Source organism: Amblyomma americanum, chromosome 5 (assembly GCF_052857255.1).
Source record: "Amblyomma americanum isolate KBUSLIRL-KWMA chromosome 5, ASM5285725v1, whole genome shotgun sequence".
Taxonomy (NCBI): domain Eukaryota; kingdom Metazoa; phylum Arthropoda; class Arachnida; order Ixodida; family Ixodidae; genus Amblyomma; species Amblyomma americanum.
This window is the reverse complement of record NC_135501.1, coordinates 109,075,058-109,088,407: the sequence shown is the minus strand read 5'-3', so window position 1 is coordinate 109,088,407 and position 13,350 is coordinate 109,075,058. Positions and strand designations below refer to the sequence as shown.

Genomic DNA, 13,350 nt, shown 5'->3' with positions numbered 1-13,350 from the left:
TTCTTGTTTGTTGGCGCACAGGGTGGTAAACCTAGTGCTGTTTTTAACCCTTTACGGATTTACTGGAGTTGGGCGTCCAGCTGTTAATCGTCCAAGTTGGAACTCGCAGAGCGTTCGGTCACTGCGTGTACACTCTAACTAAAAAAGGACTAAAAGGGGTAGGGAGGTTAGTCCTTTGGGGGACGAAGTGATTTGCCACAACCATTCGTCCTTTTGGGAATCAACTGCAAGGGGATATACAGTTAGTCTCCGAAGGACTAACTGCTGGGAGACTAATGGTTGCACCTTGCAGATGGTCCTCAAGAGACTAACACTTGATCCTTGATAATTATCCCTGAAGGAGCAAATGTTACCCTCTAAGGACTAACAGCTGATCCTCAGAAATGATCCCTGGGAGAACAAATGTTACTCCCTCAGGATTATCTGTTTATCTTCAGAAATGATCCCTGAGGGAGGAAATGTTCCCTCCTCAGGATTAACTGTTGATCCATTTCAATTATTTTCCAGGGACTAATCATTAATCCATTGAGACAAAATTTTCATCCACCTGTGTATGACATGGTTATCCTTGCCAGACCCATGCAGGCATGCTAGCCGAGGTTGGCTTTGCTTCTCACCACTGCATGAACATGTGTAGGAATGTGAGACTGGACAATTTATATTAAAGCTTGAGAATTTTTATCTCCCCAAAACAGTTTGTGCCAAACGCACAAGTTGAGTTGGCCGTAGGCCACTGTCGACGTTGATGAGCCTGCACAGCAAGTCAAATGACCGCTGTGCTTTTTTATCAAAAGCGATATTAAATGCCCAGTACAAGGCCATCTGTGTTGCAAGTGCCGCCAGCAGGCTTGTCTCCTTGACACAAATCTTCTCAAGGCAAACAGAAAAATCTGACGTTGTCAGAATGCCTCCTCTGTGCACTACAGTTGGGATATAGTGCACAGCTGCAGTATCCTGCAAAAAAAGAACAAACGCACACACAAGTTTTAGAAAAGAGTGTTTTGCAAATCATCCGAGAAATCCCAAGTTCGGACACCTCCAGCCTTGCATGTAAAGGAAGCATTTGCAAGCTTGTCCCTCCACAATGCTTAATACATATTAAGAGGTGGCTTACTAGAGCTAATTAGCTAAATTAGCTTAAAAGAACTGCATGCCCCCAGCATCCCAAAAAACATTGCTGCTCACACATGCGGTTTTAGAAACTTACAAATGGGCGGACGAAAGTCTCCACTCTTTCTTTCACCAAGCTTGGCAACAAACATACTGCTGCCGTGACTGTTGTCTCTGAAAGAGTGGCGAATTAATTTTAAATACAGTGACATGAAACATAGAGACATAAAAAAGAGCACCAAAATTAAATTAAAAATAAGTTCTGATCTTTATTGCTTGTTACAATATGCTTCAGTCCGAAGGTCCTGCTCCAGCCAACTTTTTACTGCTCAGACTATATTAGTGCCTTCAAGGGGCATCAAGGAAAGTGCGTTGTCATCCCAGAATGGCTGCACTGGAGATAACTAAAATAAAAGGTGCGCCACACTAACTACCCAAGCAATGCGCTGCTGCATTTCACACTAGAAGGCATAACAAATTAAGCAATAGCCCTGTATATCAAACACATTCTTGAAGTGATAGCTGCCAATTTGGGGTTAACTAGACATAAACCAAGAACAATAGTTCAGGCAGAATGTAAAGTAGTAGCGGAGCTTGCTGTCAGGCAAGATGGTTCATAGTTTCAAGTAGTAGTAAAGCGGCAGCGCAAGACAAACAGGCATCACACATTGCCCACTTTATCTGCTTTATGCAATTTATTTTTCAGGTGAGGAAATATAAAAAACCACACATGCAGAATGAACAGCTGTAAACAGTATGCATTCATGCATAGAATTTCAAGATCCACAATTTCGCTTTTAAGAGCTGTACAGATACTTCGCTAGTGCATTTCCTTTTTTTTATGCATAAGATTCCTACAAATTTCTGGTGCAAAATCTTTACCACATGCATCCGTGGCCACAATGCTGTAATAAATGTGCTTCTGTACATGTTAATGACCACAAACGTAGGTGCCTCGTTGGCCTACATGGGCCTTCCCACAGGTCAACAGAATTTCATAAACAAACCTGCTGCAGCATGGCACAAACTATTTGGCCCTTTTTTTCTTCCATAGCACAAAATGTGCAACAAAGTTTGGGCGAGCTTTCGAGCAGCAGCAAACACATCTTGTATACCATGTCTGTCAGCTATTTTCTTTTTCATGAGCAACCTTATGTGCATATGGTATTTCGAGTTTAGCTGCATCGTTTTTTCCTCTTCACATTGCTTCCACAATATGCACCATTTCTTTTTTAGAAAACTGCCTCAGCATGAAGTGATAACCGCCCAGGCAACCCAGCTAACAACAATCGTTTCAAGTAGCTTGTTAAAACTTAAATGCGTGATTACGTGACCTCAAAAGAGCAGATTCGAGACAACCTTTCAATAGCTTGCTTGACTATATTAGAGTGTGCCGAAGCACAAGAAAGCAGCTCCTGTGCTTGTAGTGAATATTCCCAGACCTGTAGAAACAAAATTCTCTTAAAATAATATTATGGCCCAAAACTACAACAAAATGACCGCTTACCCCTCCAACCGAGGAAGCTTTTGTGCTGGCCAAGCAAAAGGACCCATATCCCAGAGGCCAGGTACCCCTGGGCTGGCGCCCAAGGACGTCAAGTTCTGGTGATGTGTACACATCTCACAGCTCGTTAGGGGTAGAATCCTCTCTCGTGTGAATCCCGCTTAAAGTGCGCAGTTGATGAGGTGAGTGAGAGAGAGCTAGGGCCTGGTTCAGCCATATCTAAGAATTGTTTGCGTGGCTCCATAAAGAAAAGGGCGGGGGGATTTATTATGCGAGCTGATCCCTCTTGTCCCCGTTCTCTTCGGGACTTTATTCTGCTGCAGAATGACACTTGCTCCTCAGTTCTCCAGCCTTCACTAAACAAAGACCCGTCTTTCCCTTTCCTGCTCAGCATAGCCACAGAAGACAGTCCCTGCAGACCAAATTAGTGATGATCACTCTTAATGACATATTCTTTCCAATGCACTTTGCAAGGAACAAAAGCGCGACTGGAAACCTTAAATTGCTCATTGCTACACATGCCTGGGCCTTACCGATGCACTCAAAATAGGGAAAGGTATTTATCTGTGGCAGTCACAGAAATGGGTGATGCATGAACTGGGTTCCACTGTGGCCGAAAAAACTGTGGGAATATTCCACTTTCATGTAATATCCTCAGTCTGTCAGTCTACAAGAGTGGAGCCCCTACACAAGTGGATACGATAAGGTATATATATGCCGACAATATACAGTATAATATGTGTACATTATACTGCAGCTTCCGAAGTGCCATCGACGCGGGTATCGAAGTCTTCTAGGAAGCCTTCCAGGTGGCGCTTCTTTCGAGCTGCATGCACAATTTTTTCTTTTGTGCAATGAAGTGCCTCTTCAAGCCGTTCCAAGATTGGTACGCTTGTGATCAGCTCAAACTCCAGCTGGGCCTACAAATGGAGAATACGAGCATAAAATAAGTGTAATGAAGAACTGTAGCACATCAATTGTTTTAGGACAGAATAAAACATGGAAGCACAGGTATAACACCCAGTTTGCCATGTTACGAAGTTCACGAAAAGAAATTTGCAGGCTGCTTACATAGCTCCCAAGCAAAGAAAGAATTCGGCAGAGACCACTTATGTGCATGAGTGCGAAAGCATTACCATACAATCGTAAAGCAAAGCATACATATTCAGCCATTCTCTGCTTTAGACTCACAGATCATATTGAGTTCTCATGCCACTCATGGCTGCGCACTGCAGCAGATAAAGGGACACTGAGGAGAAATTGAACTTGGCTTGTATCGATAGAATGCCAGCTCCTGATTACAAAAACGCCGCTCTAACTGAAAACAAAGCACTTGTAAGGTAGAAAATAGCTACAACCAAAATACAGGTATCGCCGCCCCAGGTCAATCTCGCAAGCACAAGCGTGGTGACGTCATAGGACAAGATACGCCACCTTGGAGGAATTTTCGTTCGTACATGGAGCCGCGAATCTCTGAGGCTGACAAAGGCAGGTTGCGCGGTTCAATATTGAAGTAAGTTTTGTTTTAAAACCGATAGTGGCTTTTATCACTTAAGGAAGGCAGACAAATGACAACATGAATGTTGGAAGCAACGAAAATCGATGCTTGGTGGCGCCACAGGCGGCCAGGAGAGTTTCGATCTATGGCGCTTCGCGTCTATGAGCTTTGCGTGCCCCGTGGTTTTGTTTTTGACGCGCCTCGATTTACAAGCGCCGAACAGAAGAGGAACTCCAAGTGCCACTTTAAGTGCTAGTTAACCTTCGAAGGAGCCTGTTAATGCTTGTCAGATGATCGCCACGGTCGATGAAAAAATATGATGGCACGATGGTCGGTGATCGTACAAGGCAGCACTTGGGTCTTCGCACACACACCCGACGAAACATTCCTAGCTGTGCCAGTCAACATCAAACTACTTAATGGAAATCGTTTGTTAGGAACGGGAGACAAGATACAAGGCAGTTCAGAAAAATTGCTGATGGCCTAGCTTTGATAGGCCAGGAAATACGTAGCGAAAGTGCGGATATTTCTGCATTGTAAGAGTGCATTCACTAGATGCGCCTTTATTGATGGTAGTACCTTGAGCCGTTGTGGTAGCGTCTCCGCCTCAAACGCCAAAGGCCCTGGTTCGATTCCGAACTACGGCACAGGATTTTATTTTTATTCAGTGAGTGGGTGGGGGGTTCAGTGGCTCCCATAGATGCCGCAACCGAATACATTGGTTAGCAGCTAAGCGCAGGCTCTGTTAAGGCGCGTTTATGCTCCGGCGTAACGCGCGCGCGTGCTGCAAGGCGACGTCACGTCGACCAAAGCGAGACCCTCTATACTCCAACTGCGCTTGACCGCCGACGCGTTCGGTGGCTTCGGCGCACTCTGACCGCACTGGCGGGGAGACTTGGAGCATGTTTCTATTTCGCGCCGACTGCACCAGCCGCCGCCGGCCCGACCAGACTAGACTTGTTCAACTCCGCGGCGAGGCGCGCGTTGCGACGTAATTCAATAGCTTCGGCAGTTGGGCGGAGCTGTTCTTTTCGAGCTCTCAGCTAATTTATTCCATTCACAGTACACATATGAAGGTACATGCAAGCGGACGAGAGAGCCCGATCCAGTGGACCCGTTGGATCTAGCGGAAGCCGTTGAAGCGTCGTGCGCTGGCTTTAGTTTCAAGCCGCCAACTTTAAACGCAATAGCCCTTGAGCACCCATCCATTTTTTGTGGCAAAAAAATAAATAAATAGCCTGGCCCTTGCATCCGCGGGAGACGTCGACGCCACCTGCTGCACCGTGCAACCGCGCCATTCAAGAAATTGCAATCCGTTGCCCCCAAAGCCCTGGCCAGCCTCCGATGGGCGCAAGGCGCCGACCTTGTCCTGGCCTCTCGAGACTCCCCGCACTGGGGTTACGATATTTATTATTTAGTTTGCAAGGGTTGCTCACTGAGGAAGCGAGAAACAACCCTCCGGCGCCTAACCTAACCGTGCTGGCTCAAAAGCATCGCATACTCTGTAGGTGCTGAGGTCGCTGAAATGCAGGCCGGAGTTTTTGCGAGAACTACGTCGTTGGGTTCGGGAACGGGATTCATCGCAAGGCTGACAAGACGCCGGTGTAAACGTAAACAAATTGACGGTAGCGACTCCCGATAGATGCCTTCAACGTGCGGCGGCAGTAGCTTTCATTTCGGCGGCTGCTAGACCGCACTGCTAGCAGCCAGAAATCACGGAGCCTCCGTTTACGTTATGTTTCAAGTCTCTACGTCCTGTGACGTCATAAGAGTTCTCCTTGACGTAACAAGAGTTCTCGAGTTTGAGTCAGAGCGGCGAGAAAAACTTTTTCAACTTCGAATCGAAATTTCTTTGAAATAAATGCATCTTTCGCTCCCGGACAAGCGGAAACAAAGCCATGAAATTCCGAACTATCAGATTTTGCTAACAAAAAAAATTTATAGGGTTCGTCTCAGTGTCCCTTAAAAAGATGCACCAGTGCCCCCGGCAGGCAGGTGGCACCTCTCATTGGCCGTAGAGCTCCATTACAAATGCATCATACAAATATTGTCACTGTGCTTCAATTTCCGTGGGGACTTTAACGAGAGAAGCTACTAAAAGAAATATTTTTAACTAATCTACCTAGAACAATAAAACTGCACTTATACTGTTTTTTCTACCTTTTTCAGAACAATAATTAGTTTCCTTGTAGAAGGGTTACTTTTAGCTCAGTGTTACTAACAAGATTAAAATAAAGGTACTTTTGTGCGCGATTTCACATTGAAAATTTTCACTGGGTACGAAGAGCAACAGCTAATTTTGCGGCTTAATAATTTTAGAATGCCGGAAACAAGCTCAAATTTGGTCATGAAGGTTTTTCTAGTATGGGAAAAATAAATTGTGATGATGTTATCCTTTTGTTTTTCAGAATCATTACTTAGATTAGTGTAGTTTGAAGCCTCTCTCAACTTGTAGCAGACATATTGAAATTCTGAATAGATATTTGCAAGTTACACATACACATTCGATAGAACACATCTGCGACGTTTCACCGTGATATGGAATGGAGACATACAGAAGATCCTGGGTGCAAATTTTCGAAGTCCGCCCAGAATTTTTGGTACTTGCACTTTTCGTATCGCACTGAAACTTGGCAAATGTGTCCTCTACAATGTGCAGCTTCATATGTCGACTAAGAATTGCAGTATCTCCAATGCAAGTTTATAGAAACGATACAACAGTAATGAGTCCCAAACACATAACAATAACATCACAATTTTTTTTCACACCAGGAACTTCCATGATCACATCAGGGCTATTTCCCTGCATTCTGATGTTAGGAAGCTATAAAATAAGCTACCGCTGGTAGTTCCCAGTGAAAATTTTCTGTGAGAAAGCATTCCCACAAAAGGGCCTTTTTAGAGCAAAAGCTCTACTACTCCAGGTACAACTCAGAAATTCCCCTGGCTCCAACTTTCCTAGTAGTGTTATATAGGCCCTCCGAGCTTTTATAACACTACCCCCAGAGTGACACAGTGGCTGAGACTTAAGGCACGCAACCGGTAGATGGCTTTTCCGAGCACTACCACAAGTAACGAGAGAGCCCAAGCTGGCTGGTTACAGAGATGTTCAACAGGGAATAGTTGCCGTGGCAAAGAACCTTTGGCCTTTGGTGGCGTCACCACCATGGGTGACGTCATGGTGATCATGTGATTAGAAGCTGCAACAAAGTGGTTGTGTCTGCCGCCTTCATCTACCATGGATGAGCGAGTTGGACCACCCGCGAATGCTTTTTCTAGTTATAACCAGGTTCAAGTAAGATTAAACCTACACAAATTGTTTTTTGAGGCCTGTTAGCAGCACTGAGCAAAAGTGCGCACTACAAGAGAACTAATTAGTGTCCTGAAGATAGCAGAAAAGCAGTATAAGCACACAGAATTTCACTGCTCTGGGTGGACTATTTAAAATTGTTTTTTTTTTCCTGTAGCATCTCCGCTTAATTGTGGAATGATCTTTGGACTTTCATTGTGTGGATTTTCTCTGCAATGCAGGTACTATTCAGTGCATCGAAAGTATAAGTACGGTCCCTGACGAATATCCTGACTGTTTTGCTTAGTTCGATATTTCCCTTCAGTGTCCACCATGTAACAGCTGTCAGCAGCAAACACCGGTAGTACCAACTTGAAGCACATACAAAAACCTTGCAATAAATAAACGACTAAACAGCAGAAGTCGAGCAACAAAAACAAAAAGACCAGAATGTGGAATCAGGGCATGCTACACAGAACCAACCCTAGGTGTATTCTGAAAATCAAACAGTGCGAGCCATTCAATCAGGTCTCCACTGAGGCAAAGAGAAATAAATTTGAGCTGAATTTTCTGCACATATAGATCACTTCCACCTAACTGCTTTAGCGGGTTTAATGTCCCAAGGCGATTCAGGCCATAAGGGACGCCGTAGTAAAATGCTCCAGACAATTTAGACCAGCTGAGGTCCTTAAACATGCACTGATGTCACACAGCATATCCACACTTTTGCATTTCGCCTCCACTAAGATGGAATGCAAAGTGCAGGCACCGCAACTGAAATCAAAAAGGAAAAGATTAAAAGACAGAAAGACAAAAGAGGAAAAGAAAAAGAAAATTTCTTTTTCCTTGCTTCGCTATCTGATGGTCTAGTTACTCAACTTACGTTTGAGCTCATGGCCAATGCTGGAAATTTCTGTATTGCCACTTCCACTGATGGATCCTCGCATCCAATCCACTTCCTTCGGGTAGGCAATGTACGGCGCATACAGTCTATTATGTAAGCCATGTCTGGCCGAGCTCTTTGTACCTCGGACTTCATTCCTTCAATGTGGCCAGCAATACTCTCCTCATCCTCCCTGTCTGGTGCAGTTGCCTGCAAGCAAAAGGATCCTACTTCACACTGCACACCAGGCTGTCTTCAGCACAAGGACTACATGAAATCTATATGCATACCAAAGACGGCCTCAAAACACGCTGCAGGGCATTTCCGCCAACCGTGGACACTTTCCCATCTTTCGTTGGTATTTTGACGGTGGAGAATCTGCCCCATCATTCTGCTGGATACGGATTTTTCTCCGCTCAGATTTGGCCTTGAACCGGAGAGCTTCTCGCGAAGAGTCCTGTGCTTAAAACATCCCACACAATGCAAGCATTACTACTTGCACTGACAAAAGCAATCACAGTACAATTAAATACATGCTAACAGTGATGGTGTTGATCACAAGCTACCAGTAAACACCCATGGACATAACAATACCTCAAGAGAAGCTATAGAAATCGCTCCATATCTTATTGCAGCACATTTTTGATAGCATAAAAACACTAAACGACCCACACTGATCTCTCGCCGACATTAGTTTTTTATGGTAGCGCGCACATTACCGAATTTGCAGCATAGAGTTCCTTTCCAGTAATTCAAGCTTTGTTTTCCAATTATCTTTTCACTGTGAGGCGAACTTTTTTGTTGTTTTAATGTCCTGAAACGACACATCAGCTACGATGGGCACCACAGTGGAGTTTCTGGTTTAATTTTGATCACTTGGAGTTCTCTAATAACTAGGACAACCAATGGCCCTTCGATTCAAATGCCAACCTCTCAAGCTGGGCCAGGATTATCAAGCTCTCTAGTACAACCCTTTAATACAGCGTCCTATTCGACAGTCTTCATGACTACCTCCAGAAGACGGCTGTAGCACCGAAAAAGACAACACATAGCAAGCAAGACGGGACAGGCACAACTTCCAACTATTTATTCACCGCGAATGCGAATGAATATAAGGACAAATCAAGATGGGTAGCAAGAACCACACATGCACGCGAGGGTTCTACAAAAAACCGGATAAAAGATAGGTTAGGCACACACATATCTCACGGCCGTGTATCTAAAAAAGCAGTTTCATTCTTATAAATGGAGATAGATGAGATAATAACACAATCGCTACAGTTTCTTTTAATATAGAAGGCCGCTAACAGTTCACGGGCTGTCTGGTCCTTACTTCTGTTTAAAACCTTTGCTTCTTTCAGCCTTGCCACACACTTAATCTTCCTTTCTTCTGTGCAGGCTTTATAATGATGTGGCAGATGAGAACCAGTGCATTTTGTAAATCCCGATTATGTTCCACTAATTTGTCGTTATTACAGCGGCCGGTTTGTCCAATGTGCTTTCCGCATGTGAGAGGAATCTGATATACGACTCCCACGGCATATTTAACAAGAGGAGCTGCATGCCTCTTTTTACAATCAGTCTTGTTTACCTTGTTGGGATCCGTTTTTAACGCACAAGCCAGCCAGTTTCTTTGGGGTAGAAAAAACCACAGGAACCTTATATTTTGTTGCCACATGCTTCAAATTGTGTGCCAAATTTGCTGTCTTTTTCGGCGCTACAACTCCCTTCTGGAAACATGCACCAACTAGCCCCCCAACAATTATTACTCATGACTGCCCCGTTACTGCAGCAAGAGAGAGAGAGGACCTGCTCACTAGCGACGTACCACAGGAAATATCTGAACAATTTTTATCCCATTTTTTTGTGAGATAGTATTTTATGAAAGAGAATCAGCCAGCCATGCCAGCAGCATGCACTGTGGTGTGAATGACTCTATCAGTGGCGCCCAAAACAGTCATTGAAAATGGTACGGTACCAATGATAAATAGAGATATTATTATACTCAGAACACCCAGGCCGCCCTGCTAATTTAAGAAAGTCTGCAGTTCCTACAAGATTAGTTTGAAGGGCTTCAGCTGCCTACTTACATAGCCGGTGCCAGATGCGTCAGCCAAGTTTGGGTACCTGGACACCAGAGCTTGCGCAGCCTCATTGTACAGTTTGCCAGGGTACCTAGCACAGTTAAGACAAACGTGTAAGGCAGTACACAGTGAGGATGTTCTTTTGTAGGCTCACATAGACATTTTAGTTTCAGATGAAGTCAGTGTCTTAGGTGCAAGACGTGGGAGGACACATAAGCTCTGCCTTTAAGTTTACGACGTGACAGAAGTTCCCCTTGCTCACATAAGTAAGGACATTGCTTGCTCTCTCACAATCAATATGTGAAAGACTAAACCACACACATTTACAGCCCTCTTTAACCAAGTCCTTTGAACATTCCTACATGACATACCAATAGCATGTCTGACTCTCAACCCAAGGGTCACGGATTCGATTCTCAACTAACCGCAATTTTTCTTTCGGGGCAACTCATCCACTTCATATGCAGAACTGAGGATTGGGCGATTTGGCGGTGATCCATCAAATAAAAACCAGCGCTTACAAACACAGACAAAGGACGAGACGAAACAAACTGAAAAGCCTTCAGTTCGTTTCGTCTCGTCCTCTGTCCGTGTTACTAAGCGCTGGTTTTTATACGATGGATCACTTTATATGTCTGGATGTCCTAATGATGTTCCAGCAACATTGCAACCTTCCAATCACCAGTTTTTTGATTTCATTCACTTTTCAAGTCCGTCGCTCTATGTGTCACATAGCCACCTTTTCAACAAATTCAAATTTCTTGCTCATGTCTACCAATTGTGACACAGGATTTTCTGCGCCACGAGCTCCTTCATGCTTTCTCATTGAAATGGCTTATGGCCACGCAAGGTTGTAGCCCAAGTTATCTCCACATTGCCCTACATGGTCCAAAAGTCTTGCAAATAACTTACATGATGTATAAGCAGAGGTCATGATAGAGCCATTGGACAACTCTGCTGCGTGCTTTGAAGTACTGTCCACTTTGCTGGCGCTCTATACTGAATTGGATATCGTTTGGTACAGCTGGCAGGCTGTATGTGAGGCTGTACGTGGCAGTGACACGGGATTGCTCCGCTTGCTGGGGCTCGTCGAGAACATCCCCAATCCTAAAGTGCCAGGTTAAAATAAGAAAAAAACAAGAGAAGAGCATACTACACAGTGAGCACAGACTGTGGCCAACATTTCCATACAATTCTACTATGATTGGCATTTGATTGCAGTGGAAGACATAAATTGGACACTCCTACTTGCTGCATGATGCTCCTCGAGCATTATTTGAAATATACAAAATAATTGTTTATACTGGTAAGAAAATGTACTCACCGAACCTGGCAATCCTCGGAGACTGATTTTTGTCCTGTCCCGGATTTCGAAGTCTTCAGGTATGTCAACAAAAACATTAAAATCTTCGAACATCGGTGGAAACACGAGAATGATACTAAAATAGCTAACCATGTAAAGTTAAACTATTCAAAATGAGTGTGTCACATTATTTTCCGGAGAATGTTGGCATGCTTGCTGCATCGCATTACGAGACCTCAATCAACGGGCTACGCACTGAATTCAGGACATGTCAATTTAGAAGAGCAATGACCATAAAATACTGCACACTCGCAACACTTCCCTCTACCTCGGGTATTTCGTGTGCAGTCGTCAGCACGTCTGTCTAGAGCGCAGGAATGCCTGCATATCGCACTAAATAAGTGGAATTTTCACGCAGGTATTTGGTCGTAGAGATAATGCTTGCGCTGGTGCGAAGCAGCATTGACAGCGGTTGAGTGAAGATTTCACTTTGCTCCGCACTACACCGCTCCAGCGCTCTAGACAGGCCTGTACCTCGCGACTGAAATAAAGCATTAATATGTAAAAAATGCTCTATACACCTGCCTTAGTGTTAAGCGGCGCGCTCCGCTGTGCATTTTTAATATTCTCCGACCTTTGTTGTGACACGAGATGCTTACGGAAAGGAAGATTTTTAGAGCATGACGCATAGGGAAGCACATGCATGCCGAGATATTGCTTTAAACTTTACATTACACGAAAACTGTCAACGCACTACTTAATTCACTGTGGACAAAAGTGCGAGGCATAAGTAAGGGGCATGCCTAAGTAAGGAAAATGCCTAAGGTACACACATTTACACGCGCGGATGTAATAAGCACCTGCCTATAAGCGCCAGTCCCCAAAAGAACCCGAGAACGGCAACTGACTTGTCACAGAGCTACCACGTAGATAAGTTTACACAATTACTCACCTTGAAGATGAGGGTGGCAACGTCGATGCCGCGGAACAGCTCATGGTCTCTTACGCGCTCAACCAGCCCGCGCCGTGTTAGCGTCCCATCAAAGGGCAAAACAAAATTCCTTTCCCGGAACGTTACAAGGCACTTGCTCGTCATGGTGACGTACGTACATGTACTACTGCGAAATTGCGCAGCAATGAACGTTGCTGAGACGCGAAGTAGAGTTTCTCAAGCACGTGCAGCAGTATGCGCCCTTTTCAATTTGGCTGAGCACTGTGGTGACTTGGCTTGGCTTGGCCAGCTTAGTTTGCACAACGTGACACTCCAATTGGTAAGGTTATTGCAAAATAAAATTACACCAAAAATACTTAGGTATACTAAATGCGATTTAGGTGCTCTAGCACCTAGTGAATTTGATTATTATGATGAAAGGGCAAAACAACAACAAACATGCCAAGCTATAGCCAAGCCAGCCAAGCGGCTTTATCGCTAGGAGGCTGTTCGTGTCTATTCGTGTCCATGGCCGTTGGTGGCAACTGCGCCTAATGCGAAGTGATTCCGATGTATATGCAGGAACTGCGGCTTTCTGGCATTTGGCACACTGCGTTTGCGCGGTCTCTTTGCGGTCTTTTGGCTTGCGATTACAACGATGGACGCGAAGTACTGCCCGAGGTGCCCATTGTTTTCGTTCCAGCTGACGAATGTTGTCACGCACATTGGATTAGTTGACAGTGCAGAG

At 44.6% G+C, this 13,350-nt stretch overlaps 1 protein-coding gene across 1 annotated transcript; it reads right to left on the bottom strand.

Annotated features, from left to right (window-relative positions):
* Positions 1 to 613: 613 nt before the first annotated feature.
* Positions 614 to 12,667, bottom strand: LOC144134097 (uncharacterized). Its single transcript, XM_077667081.1, has 7 exons — positions 12,624 to 12,667; positions 11,281 to 11,475; positions 10,375 to 10,459; positions 8,667 to 8,741; positions 8,285 to 8,494; positions 712 to 954; positions 614 to 619 (listed from the first exon to the last, which is right to left on the bottom strand). Exons 1-7 carry the CDS (start codon positions 12,665 to 12,667, stop codon positions 614 to 616), a joined length of 858 nt encoding a protein of 285 aa, XP_077523207.1.
* Between the last annotated feature and the right edge of the window lie 683 nt (positions 12,668 to 13,350).